The following is a 23637-nucleotide window of genomic DNA, read 5'->3' as shown; positions in this document are numbered from 1 at the left end:
GCTTCTTCTGCCATTAGCCTGGTCAGATTGACTATTCTGATGGTGGCCATTTCACCCTTCACCCTACTATCCTCACCATCCCTGAAGCGTCAGCATGGCTCCAACAGCCAGAGAGAGCCACTGCTGGGTAAACACACCAGGCCTGGCTAACACTCAGGAATGCTTTATATAAAGTCGCATAAAGGCCGGCAGGGGGAAGTGGGTGTGTCGTCTGACTGGCCTTGCTGCCACCATTTCCTTGGGTCCGTGGTGAACGTCATGGAACACTGGCTCGCTTGTTTTTAGTGGGCAAATAACTAGACATGCTGTAACAGCAGATTAAAAGATAGCTGGTGCTTTTTCTTTGGTTGCTTTGGATCATCAGTGTACTTGTCAATGGTAATATTGTAGTATTGTGTGATTATTTATTTACATATATACACACACACACAATACATATATACACACACATATATACATATACACACACATACATATACACACACACATATATATACATAGCAGTGCATAGAATATATAATACATATATTCATATTTGTATATATGTGTATATAAATTTATGTGTATATATGTACGTATGTGTGTGTGTATATATATATATGTGTGTGTGTATATATATATTTATGTATGTGTTTGTGTGTATTCTATGTATTCCATAGCTTTAAAGAACAGTAGCCTGTCCCCCAAGGTTATATTTCTCCTCTCTTTTAAAAAGGGTATTGTGAATGTCCAATATTTTCTTTAACTTAACCTTGTTGACATCAACTAATGTTGATGGGTGTATTATGAAGCCACCTTATTGGTGCTCAGCTGGGCCAGGAAGTGCAACATCCTCATTCCTTTGAAGACAAGGAAGCCGTCGACCCCTCCAGGTCTTGTCATTAACAGGATATCCAACAGGCCAAAACTCTTCTCAACTCAACCTCGAAGCAGATGTTTGCCCTCGTACAATCTGCACAAACGTCAAATTGAATGAATTGGCGTTTCCTTAGATGGGCAGCCAGAACCTTGGGCATGAGTGTGATTTATAAATACTTTACTTGAAACACTAATTAAAGCGCTACAAACGACAGATGCCTGGGCCAGTTAGCGGCAGCTGTCAGAAGTGTGACACAACATCTTCCATGTTGTGCAAATGATCTAACTTGTCTGGGCGGTCAAATGGCTGTGGGCTGGTGGAAGATGAGCCCATTTGTATTGATGTTCTATTAACTGACAAGACATCAGGAAAAAGCTTTTCTCCTGCCTGATAGATGGAGCTGAAAGAGCCGTAGTTCTTGTATAATTGAACTCTTTGCTAAGCTCCATGTTGTGGTTTTGGGGAACAGGCATATCAGCAGAATACGCAGGCTTGAGCCTCCAGCAAAAAAAGGCTCTGTTGTCATCCAATCTGCTTTCATTGGGAAAAGCGCTTACAGCAGGAAAAACATGAGTGCTGATTCTTCAGCGTGAGCGTCCCTGACCTGTGAAAGCAGAGCTTATTCAGTCATTCTCCTGCAGAAATCCTCTGCACAGCAGGGAGGGTTGTCTCTTTAACCGCCTTTCACATACACACTGCACCGCCAAGCAAGGTTTTTATACTATTCAGCTGCCGCCGTCTGCACAGGGCCTGCTAGGCAGCACTGCTGTGCATCTATTTTAGACTTGACTGCCAACATGCCTGCAATATGTTTGTCTTGATATCAATTTATAAAAGCGCATCGGTAAATTATGAATTAAATGTGGTAGCAGAAAAGCAATCCATTCCGTTCAAAATAACGTGTGCTGTCTCAAGAGGAAAAGATGACTTTGGCTGTGCTGCTTTCACTTGTCCACCTGGCGGCACTGTCCCATACAATACTGACATTAATTAACGTTAATTGGCACATTATCCCATCCTATTCAATCAGGAACTCCAACACTGATTTTGGTTCCTGATGGTGGCGTCTGGAGACACTGGAAACAAATGTGGCGTTCCCTTACAAGGCATTGCTAGCAAGTAACCAGCGCAGCAGAGCTTGGGGGAGGGCAGACAGTTTCCATATAAGGAAGTTCGTCCTTCTGTACATTCTTAGCTACAGTTATAGAATGGTTTAACACCAGAATACTACATTATAAATACAGTTATAGAATGGTTTAACACCAGAATACTACATTATAAATACAGTTATAGAATGGTTCAACACCAGAATACTACATTCTACAGTGCATCCGGAAAGTATTCACAGCGCTTCACTTTTTCTACATTTTGTCATGTTACAGCCTCATTCCAAACTGAATTAAATTAATCTCTTACCTCAAAATTCTACATAAAATACTCCATTATGACAATGTGAAAAAGTTTTTTTTTTTGACTTTTTTTGAATTTATTTAAAATAGAAAACAAAAAAATCACATTTACATAAGTATTCACAGCCTTTGCCATGAAGCTCAAAATTGAGCTCAGGTGCATCTTTTTTCCACTGATCATCCTTGAGATCTTTCTACAGCTTAATTGGAGTCCACCTGCAGTAAATTCACTTGATTGGACATGATTTGGAAATATAATAACTGTCTATATAAGGTCCCACAGTTGACTGTGCATGTCAGAGCACAAACACCAAGCATGAAGTCAAAAGAACTGTCTGTAGACCTGCGAGACAGGATTGTCTTGAGGCACAAATCTGGGGAAGGATACAGAAAAATTTCTGCTGCTTTGAAGGTCCCAATGAGCACAGTGGCCTCCATTATTTGTACATGGAAGACGTTTGGAACCACCAGGACTCTTCCTAGAGCTGGCCGGCCTTCTAAACTGAGCGATCGGGGAAGAAGGGCCTTAGTCAGGGAGGTGACCAAGGCCCCGATGGTCACTCTGTCAGAGTTCCAGCATTCCTCTGTGGAGAGAGGAGAGCCTTCCAGAAGGACAACCATCTCTGCAGCAATCAGGCCTGTATGGTAGAGTGGCCAGACGAAAGCCATCAGACCAGAGAATTTTGTTTCTCATGGTCTGAGAGTCATTCAGGTGCTTTTTGGCAAATTCCAGACGGGCTGCCATGTTCCTTTTACTAAGGAGTGGCTTTCGTCTGGCCACTCTACCATACAGGCCTGATTGGTGGATTGCTGCAGAGATGGTTGTCCTTCTGGAAGGCTCTCCTCTCTCCACAGAGGAACGCTGGAGCTCTGACAGAGTGACCATCGGGGCCTTGGTCACCTCCCTGACTAAGGCCCTTCTTCCCCGATCGCTCAGAAGGCCGGCCAGCTCTAGGAAGAGTCCTGGTGGTTCCAAACGTCTTCCATGTACGAATAATGGAGGCCACTGTGCTCATTGGGACCTTCAAAGCAGCAGAAATTTTTCTGTATCCTTCCCCAGATTTGTGCCTCAAGACAATCCTGTCTCGCAGGTCTACAGACAGTTCTTTTGACTTCATGCTTGGTGTTTGTGCTCTGACATGCACAGTCAACTGTGGGACCTTATATAGACAGTTATTATATTTCCAAATCATGTCCAATCAACTGAATTTACTGCAGGTGGACTCCAATTAAGCTGTAGAAAGATCTCAAGGATGATCAGTGGAAAAAAAAAGCACCTGAGCTCAATTTTGAGCTTCGTGGCAAAGGCTGTGAATACTTATGTAAATGTGATTTTTTTGTTTCCTATTTTTAATAAATTCAAAAAAAGTAAAAAAAAAAACCTTTTTCACATTGTCATAATGGAGTATTTTGTGTAGAATTTTGAGGTAAGAGATTAAATTAATACAATTTGGAATGAGGCTGTAACATGACAAAATGTGGAAAAAGTGAAGCGCTGTGAATACTTTCCGGATGCACTGTAACTACAGTTATAGAATGGTTCAACACCAGAATACTACATTATAAATAGTTATAGAATGGTTCAACACCAGAATACTACATTCCAACTACAGTTATAGAATGGTTCAACACCAGAATACTACATTCTAACTACAGCTATAGAATGGTTCAACACCAGAATACTACATTCCAACTATAGTTATACAGTAAACCTCGGATATATCGGACTCGGATATATCGGAAATTCGCTCACAACGGACAGATAAAAAAGAACCAATTTTTCTGTAATGCATTTCCAATAAAAATTCATTGCATATCGGATTTTTTATAACGGATTTCACCTATTTCGGACAAAATCTCCAGTCCCGTTCCAATTTCCCTCGCATATATCGGATGGCGGCATCGTGGCCTTTGATCCATCTTTGATCCATGTTCACAGCCAAAGCTGAAGATTATAACATCTTTGTATGAATTACAGACAAAGAAAGTTCCCCCATGGCATTGCGTGCCCGTGTAATGAATGTGGCAGGAAGGGTAGGCCCTAGGTCTACATGAGGCCAAATCCCAAAACAGTAGTGAGGTTAAGATCACGTAGGCCTACGTTATGCTAATCTTGTTGATGTCACTGGCTATTGTCTTTCTCCTGGCTCCAGATTTAGGACAAATATAAAAGTGAGTGATGTCAATAATACTAGCACAGCAGTGAATGAGATCTTAACCTCACTATTGGAAATAACGTAGGCCTGACGGGCGTAACAGGGCCTAGCATAATTAACAATTTGTTATGCTCAGAGTCCAATAAAGTTAAATTCTCATTACCTTACGTCTCTTTTCATTGCCCAGTCCAGGTACATTGGAAACATAGTCAAGGAAGTGCCTTCTTATAACGGATAAAATCCGATTTACGCATATACCGGATATAAATCCGATATATGCGTAAAACGGACATTTTCCGGTATACGCATATAACAGATTTCGCTTATCGGACAAAACCAGTGGGAACAATTGAATCCGATATAACCGAGGTTTACTGTCGAATGGTTCAACACCAGAATACTACATTCCAACTACAGTTATAGGTCAGAATGGTTTATTCCATATGATATGGTATGATATGGTTTATTCCGTATGATATGGTTTATTCCGTATGATATGGGATGATATGGTTTATTCCGTATGATATGGTTTATTCCATATATTCTACATTCCATTCTATATGCAATGTAGTATGAGCATCCAGTCTCACTCTTACCTCGCTTGTGTGAGCCCATAAGCGGGAGGGGTGCAGGTTCAGGCGGTAATAATGGATGTTTACATAACTCGTCATCATTTCCCCAAATCCCCAAATAGTTGTGAAAGCTTGTTGTCCATATTCAGCTCCCAGAATTCATTGCACAGATTTTTCTCTTGTCGCAGAGCTGTTTTTGGAAGGATTTGTGATCAGTTTCTGTGCTTGGTTGTCCATTGTTATCCACTGCTTGGCTTTTTATCCTCCTCTTCAGCTCTCGTCCACACTCGGCCCTCCCCCCTCTTTCTGCTTTCCCCTGTCCTCTTTCTTCCCCTACTCTTGCCAGTAACGGCCTGAACTGTTTGGCTTCATGGCAAAGTGGGGGCCTTTTGTGGCTGTGTCACAAATCTGCCAGGAAAAACAGAAACCATCTGTTCAGGCCTGAGCCAAAGACAGGCTCAAGGTGTAAATACAAGAGTTTAGCCCTCACCCTCAGTCCTGCCCTTGCACTCCAGACCTCCAAGACTTCCCACTTGGCCTCAACGTGCCCCCCTAAAGTAGCAATTATAGTGTAGATGAATGGAACCTCATCAAGTGAAATACTTAAAAACAGGAACATCATTAGTGTGATTCACCACTGAATGATTCACCGCTTCATGCAAATGCTTCATTTGCCACTATTTATGTCAGTCATCCCAACAACCAGTCGCCATCGGATTCACTTGAATTCTGTTTCTCAGCCCTGTGTCTTCGGAGAGGAAACATTGGCATACTTTTCATTCTTCAACTTGGTCGGCGACCATTTGAAGGGGCAATAAATGCAATGGAAGCTCCATGTGTCGTGTCAGGAGGGTAATCCTTTTCCATGGAGGATAAGCCACTGACCAGAAAGCGGCTGCAGATAGAAGGCCTTTAAAAGGTCTCATAACGCCAAGCTTATGTTGTCACTATTTCATGTTCTGCTGCGTGGCAGCACACTCTCGACCACACTGCTCTGATTCCATGGACAGGCAGTAGGCATTAAGAGCTGTCCTATATACCTGTGCAATCATGTCAGTTTTGGTTTTTCTTTGCAGAGAAGGCCGAAGTTGACTAAAAAAGGGGTTAGTTACGATGCAGTGAATATTGTAGCCTGACAAATGTAGAAGCAACATGGAGTGTTCATGTGTAGCATCTGACATTAATGGCTTCAAACCAGACATGCTGACAGGGGGCAGGTTTGCAGAGGGAAGCTGCTCCCGTTGACCCTGATTTTACAGTACACGACCTTTGAACTGTAGGAATGTCAAATTCACCTGCAACCACCCAGCCTCATAACACCAGAATCATTTGCGGCCGTTGTGTAGCCTGCATCCATTTAGTCTTCACTGGCATATTTTAGCCCATCGGTTAATTCTTTGCTGCACCGGTCTGTCGGGGCACCTGCTAATTCCCCATTCGGGTTCATCGTTTCATGAGTCTATTTGACACAGCGGCGATGATTGAGAACCAGGGTGTCCTTGCCCTTTGTCGGCCAAGCTGTTGAAGTTGTGTAGATGTCAGCCTGCAGCGAGGAGGCAAATCACACTGCTGAGATCGGCCATTAAGCGCACTACTCAACACTTTTGATCTGCACATTTCAATTAGTTTGCACGTCAGTAAGCCTGCCTTCCCTCCGTTTCAATCCAGCCAGAAAGGCTAGAATAACAGCTGGAGGAAATCACTTGTTCCTACTTAGTTTCCAGCAGAAACACAAGGCCACAACACTGACAACAGTCAGACGAGAAGAAATATTATTTATATATCAACAAATGTGCCATGACTGGGAGCTCAGTCTTTCCTCCTTTCCAACATTCGTTTTTGTCTGCTGAGCTCCAGCTAAAAACACCCAACTACTCCAGAGGTGCTCATCTGCAGACGTATAGTCGGCTGAGAAAATCAAGCTGAGTCTTTACTGTAAACACACAGCACCAGCTTTGCGTTCTCTGAACTGGAGCGAATATCCCATCAAGCTCCAAGCAGCGCCGCGTGTTTTCAGCACTGCTTTGTTTGATAAGACAAGGTCCTACAGGCACCGCGAAGCAGACATTTTCCTGGGTGAAAGAATATTAAACTGGCCAGGTACGCCGAGCTAATCATTGCCTGCCAAGCACAGCAGCAACCGAGGAAGAATTAACTCACTCTAATGTCTAATACTCATAACGTCTAATGGCGTTTAATGAGCAACCACTGACCCATCTCCTTGCCTCAGTGTTCTCAGAGCAAACAACACGTCAGCATGCCCCCCTCCCAGAGTATTACAGTTCACCTTATAAGGAATAAGAAACAGAAGCTGCACTTGGGATGGATGCCATTGCGTTCTACTTGTCTTTAAAAGGGGAACTGCTCTTTTGGGGGATTTTGCCCATCATTCCCAATTCTGATAAATGGTTAAAAAGATACGGTAAGTATGACATGGTAACATCGATGTACTTGTTTTTGCATGATAAGATAAGATATGCCTTTATCCGTCCCTCAGTGGGGAAATTTGCATTGCACAGCAGCAAGAGTACAGAATCAGTTAAGCAGTACAAAATACACAATATAGAAAAATAAACAACCCAAGTAAATCAACAGTTTTACCCAGAGTTATATACAAATACAGTATATATATATACAGATAATATGAAAGGAGATGAGATATGACCAGTCCATACACTGAGATCTTGCTAGCGAGTTAATATGAGGCATTATAGAAATACTTCACATAGAACTTAATATATTGCATTTAGAGCCTTAATATTACACGTGGAGGTTGATCAGATATTGCACAGTGAATGGAGTCTGGAGATGATCCCAGCATGGATATCAAACGATAACATGTTGGAGTTAACATTGTTAGCTAGCTCATATGAACATTTTTTCTGGTGTTATAATACACAGAAAAGGGAGACAAACACGTGTTCATGTTTCACATAAGGATTGGGAATGATGGGCAACATTCCTAAAAGTGCGGTTCCCCTTGAAGATCTCGCTGCCTTTGTTTTGGGAAACTATGTCACACTGACTCGGACAAACTGTGGATGCTCTTTAGTGTGCAAGGCTGGCTAATTGATGTCAGAGAAGAGAAACAATCAATCGCCATTAAACCTCGGGAGCTTTGTTGAACAGCAGTTTAACAGACTTTGGATGGAAAATGGCTGCCCTCTGGGCTTAAAAGATTACAGGTGACTTACCATTCACCCCACAACCGCACCACACTTTTATGAATTTGTAATGGAGGCAGCTGGCCGTGGTGGGGCGGGGGCTGTCAGCAAGTGACGGCAGGAAACGACGTGTGTATGTGTGTAGATAGCGTCAGTTAACATCATAATTACGTGTGTTGATGTTTCTGTCGGGTATTGATTTCCTGACAGCCCTGTTTTGCAAGCTGGATGTATTTGTCGGGGAGATTGGTGCAATGAATGTTTGATTAAAATTCGATTGACTCTTCCAGTTAAGGGGTGAGGAGCCATTCACTTCCCATTTGTAGCGCCAAAGCTCTGCCTGACATCGTCTTTTGTTCCCTTTCAAGCTGCTGCCACCCAGGCAGCTACCAGCGCACTGATCCTAATATCCTTGCATTCACTCAGCCTCCTCCTTTAATCCTAGGACAGATGAGGCCTAAGCACAAACATGGCCAGCCAGCTCCAAATCCTGGCATGGACTTTGTGGCCCCTTGCTACGGGGCTCTGCTTTGGCCACACTAAGAGAGTGCTGTTGGCGTGGCACCTCCACATATATCCATATACGCTACTGGACGTGTTCTTCGTTGTGACTGACTACCTGCTCTTCACAGCACGTTGTGTTTTATTTCAGGGTGAGCTCATTACCTTTTACTACTATTGGAAGAAGACCCCAGAGGCCGCCAGTTGCCGAGCCCATCGCAGACATCGGCGGCAACCTGTCTTTCGCCGCATCAAGACACGAACGGCTTCAACTCCCGTCAACACTCCTTCACGTCCCCCCTCCAGTGAATTCTGTATGTGTTCTAGACTCCCCAGGAGGTGGGAGGAACGGTGTGGCAAGATACTGAATGTGATGTTTCTCCTCTCCTCGTGTCTTCCAGTGGACCTGAGCTCGGCCAGCGAAGATGACTTTGACAGCGAGGACAGCGAACAGGAGCTGAAGGGCTACGCCTGCCGCCACTGCTTCACTACTAGTAAGCCGTGGCCATCATTAGTAGACCTGGCTGGGCTGTTTGACAGACGGGCATCAGATGATGTTGACACTCATTCGGTCAAATCAGACATGAGGCCGCGGCACGTCGGCTCGCCACCTCATTATCCACAGCCTCTCCACTCACAGCTGGCTCCCATTTGAGATGAACCCTTTCGCAAGGAGGGTGGACGCTCAGCTTAGCGTTAACTTGGACTTCAGAGTGACAGCACACGCAGACCTCATTAGTATTAGTATCGTTACTGACAATTAGTAGCAGCTGTAGTTGTGAGCTAAATATCTACATGGTGTACACGTACTTGCCGCTGGGTTGGTTTTTGGTTCCAACATGTGTCAATTCCCTCCCTCAGCCTCCAAGGACTGGCACCACGGCGGCAGAGAGAATATCTTGCTGTGCACCGACTGCCGAATTCACTTCAAGAAGTACGGTGAGCTGCCTCCCATTGAGAAGCCTGTGGACCCGCCGCCATTTATGTTCAAACCCGTCAAAGAGGAAGAGGATGGACTCAGTGGGAAGCATAGCATGAGGACCAGACGTAACCGAGGATCGGTAATCACACTTTTCCTGGTTTCTTTCGATGTTTCTGACTTCCTTTAAGCAATACAGAAACAACTCAACATAAGAGATAATATTAGTCCTAATATTAGTAATATTTGCCTATCTTTCATCTTGTCCATGGATAGATGTCAACACTACGTAGCGGTCGTAAGAAACAAACAGCCAGTCCCGATGGCCGAGCCTCGCCTAGCAACGAGGATCTGCGCTCCAGCGGGCGTACGTCACCAAGTGCTGCTAGCACCGACAGCACCGACAGCAAGATGGACACCATGAAGAAGTCCAGCAAGGTAAACTCCCCGCTGACTCCGATTTAGTTGGTGTATGTTGAAGATGCCATAACACCTCCACTCCTCTGGCTCCACAGAAGATTAAAGACGAGGCTCCTTCGCCCATAAAGAGTGCCAAACGGCAGCGAGACAAAGGAGTCTCGGACACAGAGGATCCCGAGAGGGCCAGTGCCAAAAAGTCCAAAACACAAGTGTGTTTTGCTCCTGTTGTCTTGTGTGAAAGTACATCACATGGCCTCATGATGCTCATGCTTCTGTCCTCCTCCTCCTTCAGGAGCTGAGTCGACCGGACTCCCCCTCAGAGTGCGAGGGAGAAGGAGAAGGAGAGGGTGAAGGCGAGGGCGAGAGCTCGGATGGACGCAGCATCAATGAGGAGCTCAGCAGCGATCCTAAAGACATTGACCAGGACAACCGCAGCTCTTCCCCGAGCATCCCCAGTCCCCGCGACAACGAGAGCGACTCTGACTCTTCCGCCCAGCAACAGCAGCTCCTGCAGAGCCAGCACCCCGCGGTCATCCAATGTCAGCCGAGCACCTCATCAGCCGCTCCCTCTGCACAACCTCCGCCTCCCGCGGCCTCAGCTGCGTTGCTGCCCCCCCCACAGGTCTCACCTACAGCAGCCCCTGCCCCTCTTCCCCCCCAGCCTCTTTCCCAGGCAAGCCCCATGGCTCTTATTCAGTCAGTAGCCTCCCTCCACCCCCAGAGGCTTCCCTCGCCACATTCCCCCCTGACTCAAGCCCCGCCTCCCGGTCCTCCGGTTCAACCTCAGTCGTTACCCAGCTCGCATCACGGGCCCATGCCGCCCATGCCTCACCCCCTGCAGACTGGCCCCCTGCACATGCCTCACCCTCACTCAATGCCGGTACAGGGCTTCCCTGTCGGTCAGTCTCAGGTCCCGCCCCCACCCATATCTGGCGCATCACAGCCACGGCCACACACGCCACCTTCACAGTCATCTTCTCACAGTGGAGGGCAGCCACCCCGGGAGCAGCCCCTCCCGCCCGCACCGATGTCTATGCCTCACATCAAGCCCCCGCCAACCACACCGATCCCTCAGTTACCCACCTCACAGTCCCACAAACACCCGCCACACGTGTCAGCACCTCCATTCCCGCAGATGCCTTCTAACCTGCCTCCGCCCCCGGCCCTCAAGCCCCTCAGCTCGCTATCCACCCACCACCCTCCGTCAGCACACCCACCCCCTCTGCAGCTCATGCCTCAGGGGCAGCAGCTTCAGCCCCCGCCCGCACAGCCTCCAGTTCTCACCCAGTCCCAAAGTCTACCGCCGTCATCCGGGCACCAACCTCCCCCAGCTCCGCCGCTGCCACCCTCTGCAGTGGGGCCACACCACAACGGGCCCCCGCAAGCCTCCTTTCCTCACCCCTTCAGTACGGTTCTACCTCCAACTGGCCCCCCTGTTTCCTCATCAAACTCTTTGCCGGGTTTACAACCGACATCTTCTTCCATGCTGCCCTCATCCATCTCCATGCCGCTCCCCGCCTCCGTCAGCTGTAGCGGCCTGGGCGTGGGGCTCCCACCTGTGCACATCAAGGAGGAGCCGCTGGACGAGACGGAGGAGCCAGAGAGCCCCCCACCTCCACAGAGGAGTCCCTCCCCAGAGCCCACTGTCGTCAACACGCCGAGCCATGCCAGCCAGTCAGCACGGTACGCTCGCCATGGCGTTTTCTTCTTTGCCGTCATTGAGCAGGACGCCAGGGCAGGCTTGTACTTTTCGTGTATAGTTAGTGGTATTGATTGACACATTGATTGACACGTCACACAGCGGAAGTGGTCATCAGACGAGAGCAGGGAGATAAATGACATTTCCGGTTCTGATTTCTTTGTTTGGCACCTCTTAACGTGCAGTGAGGACCTTGGTGAGTCGTTGAGTTACATAAGTCCGAGTAAGAGTTACATAAGGCAGAAATATTCTGACTTACCGCATTTCATCAGTTGCTTCATCTTTTCTTTAGCTCTCAGTTCTTTGGTCATTATTTCACGGGTTTTTTGAGTGTCCTCATCTCTGACCGCAGGTTCTACAAGCACCTGGACCGGGGTTACAACTCGTGCGCGAGGACAGATTTCTACTTCACCCCCTTGGCCTCATCCAAACTGGCCAAGAAACGAGAGGAGGCTCTGGAGAAGGCCAAGAGAGAAGCCGAGCAGAAAGCAAGAGAAGAGAAAGAGAGAGAGCGGGAGAGGGAAAAAGAACGAGAAAGAGAGCGGGAGCGAGAGAAGGAAGCTGAGCGAGCGGCGGTGAGTTTTGGATGGACTTTCTAGATGAAACTTTATGAAATGATGTTAACCACGGCCTCTCTCTCCTCACAGAAGGCCTCCAGTTCGGCTCACGACGGCAGAATGGGCGAGCCTCAGATGGCCGGGCCTGCCCACATGCGTGCCCCCTTTGATGGGCCCCCCACCACGATTGCAGCCGTGCCTCCGTACATCGGCCCAGACACGCCCGCCTTGCGCACCCTCAGTGAATATGCCCGGCCCCACGTCATGTCCCCCACCAATCGAAACCACCCTTTCTTTGTGTCCCTCAACCCCGCGGACCCTCTGCTGGCCTACCACATGCCGAGCCTCTATAACGCCGACCCCGCCATGCGGGAGCGCGAACTACGAGAACGGGAGATGCGTGAGAGGGAGATTCGAGAAAGGGAACTGCGGGAAAGGATGAAACCCGGTTTTGAGGTCAAACCTCCCGAGATGGACGCACTCCACCCTTCCACAAACCCCATGGAGCACTTTGCCCGACACGGGGCCATCACGTTGCCCCCCATGGCCGGCCCTCACCCCTTTGCTTCCTTCCACCCGGGCTTGAACCCGTTAGAGCGTGAACGGCTGGCCCTCGCCGGGCCTCAGCTGCGGCCAGACATGAGCTACCCGGAGAGGCTGGCGGCAGAGAGACTCCATGCCGAGAGGATGGCCACCGTGGCCAACGACCCAATCGCCCGACTGCAGATGTTCAACGTCACGCCACATCACCACCAGCACTCTCACATCCACTCTCACCTGCACCTGCACCAGCAGGACCCCCTCCACCAAGGTGAATGACAGCCCTGCCTGCTTTTAGCCTAAGTTAGCCTAGCTTTGACCTAGCTTTAGCCTAGCTTTAACCTAGCTGTAGCCTAGCTGTAGCCTAGCTTTGGCCTTGCTTTAGCCTAGCTTTAGCCTGTGTTAGCTTAGCTTTAGCCTAGCTTTGGCCTTGCTTTGACCTAGCTGTAGCCTAGCTTTGACCTAGCTGTAGCCTAGCTTTAGCCTTGCTTTGACCTAGCTTTAGCCTGTGTTAGCCTAGCTTTATCCTTGCTTTTATCCTTGCTTACATCTCGTCTGTGTTTTACACCAATGTTTTCATGCTGTCAGCATTTGTGCTCAATAGAATTTGGCACATTTCTCCCACAAACATAAATATGAAAAATACATTTTTATTTATTTATTTTGTTAGACCAACAACCTTTCACTCAAATATTTTAGGATAATGTTGCACATCTAGCCACTAATATCGCGATATAAAAAGAGCCGTTTTGGGACCAAATTGAAGGCATTGTTTGTGGCATGATTGTACATGATCATGGATGATAATGAAATGTGTACGAGGTATGGCGTATGATTTGATCATATAATAACATATCCATGTATTTGTGATGTTTCTTTTTGAGATGCCAACTGTTTAGACAAGGAAGCATGTAGAAGCTGTGAAGATATTGCTAATTTATGATTAATAACGAAGATAACCAAGCTAAGCTAGTAACATGATGCAGTGTAGGATGCTCTTGCTGTACCTTGACCCCCAGACTCTGACACCCAGAAGGTGGTGGTGAATGTCTTGTGTGTCCTCCAGGTTCTGGGGCCCACCCCCTCGCTGTAGACCCCCTGGCAGCCGGACCTCACCTGGCTCGCTTTCCTTACCCGCCCGGCGCCATCCCCAACCCCCTCCTCAGCCAGCCGCCGCACGAACACGAGATGCTGCGCCACCCTGTCTTCGGTAAGGGCGGGCGGCAAATTTGATGGATGCTCTCATCAGTCGGATTGCCCGATCAAACGTCTGCTTTGTTTCCTCCGCGGCAGGCACTCCGTACCCGCGGGACCTACCTGGTGGTCTGCCGCCGCCCATGTCAGCAGCCCACCAACTGCAGGCCATGCACGCCCAGTCGGCTGAGCTCCAGAGGCTGGCCATGGAGCAGCAGTGGCTCCACGGACATCATCACATGCACGGCGGTCCCCTTCCGGGCCAGGAGGACTACTACAGGTCAGAGGCACCGCCATGACCATGCCGATCACACAGCAGCTCAATATCTCACATCCTGCTCTTTGTGTTTCAGCCGGCTGAAGAAAGAGAGCGACAAGCAGTTGTGAGACAGTTCAGGACAACAGGAAGTGGCGACGGAGCGGGAAAAGGCCAAGTGGAACTTCTCGACTTGTTTTTCCAAACTCTTTCCTTTCCCAGACTTGGACATTTTTTGCTATATAGCCAGTGCAAGTGGGACCACATCCTGAAACCCCCTTCTTGCATGACAAAACTTCATCTTTTTGTAGGTGCTAGAACAGGACACACTGTGCTTATCCAAAACAAAACACAATGAAAACATAACAAGTGCTATCTTAAATTCAACATTTATTTTAATACATTCTTGGAGGTTTTCTTGTTGTTTTAAAGACTACCAGCGCATGGTTTTTTTAACTGTACATAGTATATATATATATATAAATATATATATATAAATATATATAAACATATAATTATTATTATAATTATTCTTACTAGGTGTGGACAAACAAGACGTCATCCTCTCCTCCAGCTTCACCCTTGTTTCAGAGGGCAAGCACCATGGCATTATTTCTGCAGTATCCTCACAAAGTTGCGCGTTAAGTTGTGACCTTGGTCTGACATTGGCGTGTTAGATTTAGTCCTGCGTAGCCCACATGATGATGACCCCCCGCCCGCCCCCCCCACCCCACCTCGCCCTGTGACGCCCTCTAATCACACTGCAGCCTGTCAGAATGTGTCGACTGTTGAGTTGATGATTTGAAACACTTGAAGCTTGGGTTGTGAGTGCTTGCTGAAGCCAGCCATCACTAAATTGCACTGAAATGTGTTTTATCCGTCTGCCATGAACTACTTGATGATTGACATTCTTTGATCAACAAGGAGGAGAGGAAATAAAGAGAGTAATGGCTTTTAATGCTGCCTGATCCATCCGAGATGGCTCGCTATATCCTCCTCACTGGGCTGCGTTCATGTTCACTGTGACACTATTGAGGGCGGGGCCTGCCAACATGTGACCAGGAAGTACATATTTTGTTTCCTGCATTGGCTCCATGTATCAAGACTGTTTGACTGTCCTGGACTGACTGCTTATTGTCTTTTTTACCAAATGAAGAAACCTGCATTTTAAACGTGACCACCTTCCTTGGAGCACACTGTTTTTGTTTTGTTTTTTTTGCTTGCTTACATCATCAACCGAGTCCTGACAAGTTTGGCGTCTCTTCACCTCCCCCTCGATGCACTCCTGGCCCTCTTCTCCCCTTCCTTTGCCCACCAAGCACCCCACTTTTTGTCTCTCCCAAACCTTTGGTGTTAAGTGTTGTCAATGTTTAGCTTCTTTTGAAAAAGCGTCAGCAGCAGAATGTCCGTTCTGCTGCCCAGATTTCTATATAAACTGGTATCTTCAAGCTTATTGTACATATGAGTAGTCGCCATGGGATGACACAATGGAAACAAAAAGTAGAAAGAATAAGACAAATTGTGAGTCATGTGTTCTCTGCATTTGAGTATTTTGTAATTTTTTTGAAAAATTTGTGGAATTAAAATAAACGACTAAGTTACACCACAAGAAATGACATCCATGAGTTTGCTGTATTTCTTCAATAATTCAATTGAGTATAATAGTTATAATTCAATAACGAATCAGAACTAGCAAATAAGTTTTTTGCAGCAGATTTCCAAGTATGACAGCACTATTTTATGCTCTCATATCAGAGCATCTTTGACTCGAGAAGGGGGGGTCCTGTCGTATATGATCTTTGCCTGGCGTTTTGAGGATCTTTGACTAGTGTGATTATTTTTTGAACACTAGATCCTTAAAAAGCATTGTTCTTGTCACAAAGGATCTTTGACCGGTGTTTTAATGTCTGACTTTATGACTGTAGAGTGGACACCCACAAATATGTTCTATTGGGAATAATTGTCGTTTTACTTGGAAAGAACAATCATAAATGATGCAGTTTGGATTATATTTGAATGTGAGTTGATGGGGAACATATTTCATCGAAACGTTGCTTTCCTGAGCTCCCAGCAGCCAATAGTGAAGATATGAGCTGAGTGGATGGCGTGGCATTGCGGTGGCATAATAACGTGGAAGGCGAAAGGAACAGCTACCTGTCATCCCTTGTGTGTGAGGGGAGTGATAGACCTACAATCGGTGATGGTGTACCACGACGGCGGCTGTCATTTCTTTTTTCCAGGCAGGTATTACTCCACCAGCGTTGCTCTCTGAAATGATGCCCCGTCCTGAGGAAGCTGGAAGATGCTTGGATGCTCTATCCTGCGGCTGTCATGCTTGCTGTTGCCGCCTCACCTCCCCATTAGGCAACACCACGTCAGAGCCAAGCTGGTTGGCTGGTTGAATAATTCATCTCCCCCTCTTCAACGCCGGGGATGGAGCGACTGTGACTTGTGTCAACTCAAATCCTCCTCATGATGCTCTGTGTACCCCTCAGGCAGGCGCACGGGGATGAATCATCTCCACTAAAAAAAAATAAATCTGCTGCTTGTGTCTGAATAGCCAGACGATGTACGCTGCAGTACGAATCTTCATGTTCTGGCCTCTGTGATGCTCATGGCCGCTGTGTTCTTTCAGCAGTTAGCCGCAGCCATTTTTGTCTAGAAATGATAGACTGCTGTTTGTCTGAATTCCACAAAGCTCCGCCAAAGGCTGCACTTTATCATGTGGAGGTCATCCTTCAGGCGGCTGCTTTGCAGCGGCAGGAAAGTGTGCCTCTTTGCAGCAGCCGTGTACAAGTAAAAGGTATTAAAGGCATCAAACATGCAAATGGAACACTCAAAGATGCACACATGAAATTATATCAAATATGATGGGGCGGGGGTTGACAACCAATAAGAGTTTTCCAGGGGCTGTTAGCGTGGTGATTTGCTGGCCGGCTGGTAAAGAATCATGCTAATTATTAGCTTGCAATCCGCTGTTGAATAAATAAAGTCAGTTGAATAAAGGATGGAAAGAAATATCAATCTGCGTGTGGAAAATGCAAATGGAGAAAAAATAATCATTCAACTAAAACGAGAGTTCGCGGTGTAACCTCCAAGTTCACATCCATCTTCACCTCGAACTCCTCTTGCTCGTCCGACAGCATCTTTGTCCACTTTTACTGGAATTCCTCTGCTCTTCAACGTCTCAGCACGCTGCCCTGAAGGCCTCTTCCTCCTACTCTTCGTCCAAAGGTTCCTTCAATTCTTCATGCAGAATGTAGTGCAGCTCTTCAGCTTTCATCCTCTTGTCCTTCCAGTTCTTCAGAGAACTCTGAAGAGTAGTCGTGTCCACCAAAGACGTGTGCACGTCATCATATCTAGAGGATGTACTTGGAAAGTTGACGTACGATTGCTGCCAGCATTGCTGCAGAGGTTGATGTGGCATCTCTGCACATCAATGCTCAGACCATAAGACCACAAGACCATTCTGCATCCTATCAGCCAGCATGGCTGCAGTCCCAGAAGGAAGCTCATTCTGAAGATGATGGACAAGAAGGTAAGTGGAACAAAATGACAATTTTTAACAAACAGAAAATCACTGCAGTCTTTTTCAAGTAGCTGGGTGAGAAAGTTTGTCCAGTCTCTGGCCTCTTTAAATGAAGAGAATATGAAGGCCATGATTTTTGACAAAAATCATAAGGGGTTAGTATGTCCTGGGTTTTTTTGTTTTTTTTCCAACTTGTTTCTCATGCACTCTCTGTAAAAAACTCCCCCAAAACAGGGGAAACCTCCTACACACTCAACAGGGGTCCCAGAAGCACCCAAAAACGGCATAAAATGCCAGTGTTTGAGGGCGCTAGCAGCTAGGCTAGGCTTTCAAAAATGTTTCCTAATTCAGGAAAAAGCCAACTGCTCTGCTGTTCTAATGTCACCTGCTGTGCTGAACACTCGTGGGGGGGGGGGGGGGCAGGGCACTTGTTGCAGGGGAAGATTATAACACTGGTTGTTGTAAATAAACTGAATATTGGACAAGACCTAAATTGTATATTGTATGGGACCCCCACACAATATATAATATATATAGTATAATATATAATATTTCAGCTAATTTGTTTCTTTGAGAGTAGAATTAATGGCAAGTCAGTGATGATGATTTGAATTATAGCAAATGTATTTACAATGCCATTATTGAAATACATATTATATTGTGTAAATACTTCCAATGACATTATAGGGTAATACAAATACAACTCAGAAATGTATATAAACTATACTTTCAGTAGTTTTCAGCAAACCCTACCCTAACCTCTGACCTGTCGATTGTGGTGTTGACTGGTGTTATAGGACCTGACTAACCCCAACCCCAACCCTGAGCTTTCTTTCTGGTTTTGTTTTAGATGGTTATAAAAAAAATGTAAAACCCATATACAACTATAAAACACAATAGAAAATATATTTTACACAGCAATTATGCGAGGGCTAGGCATTTCGGGGCTCAGCCAAGATACTGGAATGTCTCCCTTCTGGAGGACGTCCGCTTGAGATTGGACCATTTTTGCTTTCATCAATCACTCAGACGCTTGGTGGGTTTTATTAGCTCATCCTCCAACTTTCTCTGCTGTTCCAGCTCTTCTTCCAACATCTTCTTCCTTTTCTTTGTCCAGCTCTTCATTCAGCTAAAACTGCAGCCTTTTCTTTGTGTTCCACTTCCAGTTCTTCTTACTGATTTTTCTTCCAGCAGCTCTTCTCCCACTCCTTCTTTAACTTTGTCTTCACCCTTTCCTTCATCTTCCTGATCTTCTGAAGAAACAAAAGTTTTTAATCCCCACATCTTCACAATGTCTGACTGTCCGTTCATCTCTTGTGTGATTATGAATCTTTATCTAACTTCAAGCAAGCAGCCATTTTGGTTTGCCATGTCTGTTGTTTGTACTGTACTGTATGTTCATGTTAATAAGTAGTACTTTTGGCTGTCTGAGGTGTTTTTGGACCTGGTCTGCAGCTTTCATACAGCCGATGATATCCTGTTCCCACATTGTCGTCATCGCCAGTGTCCTCACCCTCGTGTCAAGCAAGAGTGGCTGCTGGCCCGCTTTGTGCATTCCTCACCCAGCAGAGCTCCTCCTCCTCCACCTCCTCCTCCTCCTCCTGGTCTCTTCTGTTTGCTTTTAGGAGGAAAAAGGGAGCAAATGAAGCAGAGCGGCTTTGCTTGCTTCAATAAAGCGTAGCAGCTTGGCTTGTTGGCAAAGACCAGACCAAGACTCACATGCGAGACTTGCAGGCTCCTCTTTAATGTGTTGTCATAAAACATGCAGCTGGCAGAAGGTTCACCTTCAATGAGGCCCGTTCATCAGCCTTCCTCCCTCGTGTGCTGGCTGGCTGCTCCATGGATGCACACGCATGACTGCTGAGCACGCCATGGACGCTACGACTGTTCCATGTTCTGTTGTTCACGTGTGGCCGTCTGAGACATAATCCAGAAGTGGGCATGTTTTGTTCCAGAAATGGGCTGGTTATAAACAGGAAGTGGGTGTGGTTTGCCCATAAGTGACATGACTTAATGTGGCATGACTTAATCTGTACATTATTTTAGCCTTTATGTTATTTATGTTATTTATGTTATTTATGACTGACATTAACATGGGACTGATCAGAAGTTACTATATCTATTTATTATTCAGCTACATGTGTACGTGTGTAAGCCATCTTCTACAACTTTCTTTTTTTTTTAGTTACTTTTTCTAGACCAGGGTTCAATTCCACCCTCGACCATCTCTGTGTGGAGTTTGCATGTTCTCCCCGTGCATGCGTGGGTTTTTCTCTGGGTACTCCGGTTTCCTCCCACATTCCAAAAACATGCTAGGTTAATTGGCCACAGGTATGAATGTGAGTGTGAATGGTTGTTTGTCTATATGTGCCCTGTGATTGGCTGGCCACCAGTCCAGGGTGTACCCCGCCTTTTGCCCGAAGACAGCTGGGATAGGCTCCAGCACCCCCGTGACCCTTGTGAGGATAAGCGATAGAAAATGAATGAATGAGTTACTTTTTCTGCAATATGTCATTCACAGGCCCCAACAAAGCAGTCCACAAATCCATCTAGAGTATCTGTATTCGTATCTGTACTCTGAGTGGGCGGAGCATACACCGGACGTTTGTGTGGTTTAGCCGGAAATGTTGAGCTGGCCCCGCTTAAAGATCGCCGATTTGTTCATTTCAGTTAACCAAAAAAGGATTGTGCTGCAGACAGATCATCTAATCATCATGCCCCGGGATCCAATCCCCAGAGACGTCCAAAGGGGCGGGACAAAGCCCAGCATTTATCCAATGAGCAGTTACTACGTGCAGTGGAACAACTCACTCCACGCTTCTCCATCAAAGTCATTAGACGCTCAGCTGGGATGAATGAGAAGGAAGTACAGTACACATGTACAGTCATGTGATGCTTATTTCTATAATTAGTCATATCATATCTCCTCGTACTTCTCAGTATGTGATAAATTGAAAAAAATTAAAAAATATTAAAAATTAATAAAAACTTATATATACAACTATATTGTTAGAAAAGCCAGAAGTGAACAAATGTAACAGTTACTGATTGTAAAAGTACCAGATGGAGGGGTAGGATTTAATAAGCTTTGCTTCTTCCTACTCCTTTTTGGACATGTGGAACTGGGAACTGATTATGGGATGCACTCAATTGTAATCTGATGCATGTTCAAATGAAATAAAACCATTACCATTACCATTACCATTGATAATTGGTGCAAGTGTACCTATTGGTATGTGTGGTTCATATGCGCCAAAGAGCACAGAAGATGCTTATTTGAATAATAGACCGTAGTCTTGTAGGTCATCATCATCCTTACAAGGAGCCGCATCATTCAGTCTGCTCCCCCCGCCCCACCACTTTGAAATAATCCTGACTTTACTGCACTGACAGCTTAACCTCACCTCTGAGCTGCACCACAGGAGTGAGTGGGGGGGCTAAAGCAGAGCCAAGGAGCCTCCCCCCTTCCTGACCTTGTGTTTGTGTAATGGCCATGGAGGAGATAGATGGTGTTGCCATAGCATTTACCTGCTGCACCAGGCTGTCCACTTGTTGGGACTCAGATGGATGGCCATTGGTTTTTCTCTCCTCACCTCCACTATGTAATTCATCTCCGGTGTGAGAGCATGGAGGAGAGCGTGGCCTGATAGTCAGCCCACGGCATAGAGGACATGATATTTAGACACACACCTCCTTTTTAAAAGGGGACCTATGATGCTCTTTCCACTTTTCTGACCTATAAATGGAGCTGGAATGTTGGATTCTGCTGTTAAACCATAACAAAGTTTCACATAATGAGGTTTGCATTTGGACGTGAGCCCTGAAAGAAGTTTGGGATGGCTCAAAGCGCTGGCTTTCAGAAGGCAGTTTTACCATAGGTCTTTGAAAGCAGTAAAGCACTCAGAGGCTGGACTCTTCGCACGAGGCTGGACTCTTCGCACGAGGCTGGACTCTTCGCACGAGGCTGGACTCTTCGCACGAGGCTGGACTCTTCGCACGAGGCTGGACTCTTCGCACGAGGCTGGACTCTTCGCACGAGGCTGGACTCTTCGCACGAGGCTGGACTCTTCGCACGAGGCTGGACTCTTCGCACGAGGCTGGACTCTTCGCACGAGGCTGGACTCTTCGCACGAGGCTGGACTCTTCGCACGAGGCTGGACTCTTCGCACGAGGCTGGACTCTTCGCACGAGGCTGGACTCTTCGCACGAGGCTGGACTCTTCGCACGAGGCTGGACTCTTCGCACGAGGCTGGACTCTTCGCACGAGGCTGGACTCTTCGCACGAGGCTGGACTCTTCGCACGAGGCTGGACTCTTCGCACGAGGCTGGACTCTTCGCACGAGGCTGGACTCTTCGCACGAGGCTGGACTCTTCGCACGAGGCTGGACTCTTCGCACGAGGCTGGACTCTTCGCACGAGGCTGGACTCTTCGCACGAGGCTGGACTCTTCGCACGAGGCTGGACTCTTCGCACGAGGCTGGACTCTTCGCACGAGGCTGGACTCTTCGCACGACTCTCTGTACTCTTCTGTAAACCTGACATTCCCCCTTGTGGGAATAATAAAGGCCGATCTAATCTTAACATAAGGTCTTTCACTTGTGTCTTTGCAATAAATCTTTACAAAGAGCACATCTCTTACAGTATATCCAGCCTTAACATAACGCTTCCTGGTCATAAATTGTGACTATATGACTATCGTTTGACAAAAGTTAAAACATGTCAGTCTTTAAAATAACAATAATAATTCTGCCCCTGGTACTAAGCTTTCTGAAATTGCTCCCAAGAACAATTTAGTTGAATAGAACTGATGGACAGTCTGCTTATGCAGAACATTGATGGAAGTGAAGTGGGGACGTTATACTGGATGCTTTATCCCTACTCTTCCCCCTTCCTCCCCATTCCTGTAAGCCCTCCACTCGGGTGAGGGGCTGGCTGCAGATTTGATATCTTTAGCAGCTGTTGAGGAAATGCAGCAAGGGTTTGTGGCTATGCTCTACTGAGAACAAAGAACAGCAAGCACACACACGCACACCCACACAACTCACGTCGCAGATCACTTCCATTAAACTGGTTTAGTACTCAAGTTCCTTTTCTAGCCCTTTCTTGTTTCATTCAGTTCACTTCATTTTTCAGACATTGAATCGGAACATCCTTTTCTGCCCTTTGTAATGTTGACTGATTCAAGACACGGATGCTTGGAAACAGTACCCTCTGCTGGAGATGTTATGCACTACAAACACATCTGCCTTTAATGTGCGCCATAATGGATGGATGGAAGACTTTTCACGGGGGTGGCCGAGGTGAGCCCATTACTCGAGATAATCCACATGGCCTGGGGGTAGTGGGGGGGGTGGCCGGTGGCCGGTGCCCCCCCCACTCACCAGTGACCGCCACCACTGCTACTTATCTACCTAGTTAGGCCCCCAAATGCAATGTGAATAATATCAATTAATAATCTGCGATTGGCTGGCCACCACTCCAGGGTGTACCCCCCCCCCTCTCGCCAGCTCAGCTGGGATAGGCTCCAGCATGCTGAGGATAATGAGGATAAGCGGTATAGAAATGAATGAACTATTGTGGCCTCCTTTTACCTTTGCAGCTGAGATGGTCGGACTCGGTCCTCCAGAGACTCAAGGTCCACAAAGCTTTGGTGCGATTTCATGGCTGAGACCAGCGTGGCAAACTGAGGATATAAAGGTATGATGACAAAAATACGCTTGGTATCTAAAGCGGTCAACAACAAATGCGACTTCCTCGCTTTACCTCTCCTCTGCTCCAAGACCAGCATGTGCCCTTTCAACTTCCGCATACACGCCCACCAGAGACCATGTGACCACGCCCTAAACAAGACCAAGAACATTA

General features: G+C 46.7%; 1 protein-coding gene and 1 long non-coding RNA gene across 7 annotated transcripts in view; one reads left to right on the top strand and one right to left on the bottom strand.

Annotated features, from left to right (window-relative positions):
• The window catches only part of rerea (arginine-glutamic acid dipeptide (RE) repeats a), a 138492-nt gene extending 122621 nt beyond the window's left edge, over positions 1-15871 (top strand). For 3 of the 6 annotated variants that reach the window (XM_058085132.2, XM_058085131.2, XM_058085136.2), the window contains 11 exons: positions 8813-8975; positions 9063-9155; positions 9523-9722; positions 9857-10018; positions 10096-10209; positions 10293-11683; positions 12052-12274; positions 12347-13067; positions 13833-14006; positions 14090-14270; positions 14344-15871. In XM_058085132.2, coding sequence (XP_057941115.2) covers positions 8813-8975; positions 9063-9155; positions 9523-9722; positions 9857-10018; positions 10096-10209; positions 10293-11683; positions 12052-12274; positions 12347-13067; positions 13833-14006; positions 14090-14270; positions 14344-14377 — 3456 coding nt within the window. In that variant the 3' untranslated portion in view covers positions 14378-15871. The remainder of the gene's footprint in view (positions 1-8812; positions 8976-9062; positions 9156-9522; positions 9723-9856; positions 10019-10095; positions 10210-10292; positions 11684-12051; positions 12275-12346; positions 13068-13832; positions 14007-14089; positions 14271-14343) is intronic. The other 3 variants (XM_058085134.2, XM_058085137.2, XM_058085135.2) reach the window with 2 other exon arrangements.
• Positions 15872-16933: 1062 nt separating this feature from the next.
• On the bottom strand, positions 16934-23605 carry LOC144901989 (uncharacterized). Its single transcript, XR_013630197.1, has 3 exons — positions 23539-23605; positions 23367-23458; positions 16934-17763 (listed from the first exon to the last, which is right to left on the bottom strand). It is a non-coding gene; the product is annotated as an uncharacterized LOC144901989 (long non-coding RNA).
• Between the last annotated feature and the right edge of the window lie 32 nt (positions 23606-23637).

The sequence above is a fragment of the Doryrhamphus excisus genome, linkage group LG17 (genome assembly GCF_037039965.1).
Source record: "Doryrhamphus excisus strain RoL-2023G ecotype Guam linkage group LG17, RoL_Dexc_Guam_v1.1, whole genome shotgun sequence".
NCBI classification, from domain to species: domain Eukaryota; kingdom Metazoa; phylum Chordata; class Actinopteri; order Syngnathiformes; family Syngnathidae; genus Doryrhamphus; species Doryrhamphus excisus.
This window is presented reverse-complemented; position numbering and strand designations above follow the sequence as displayed.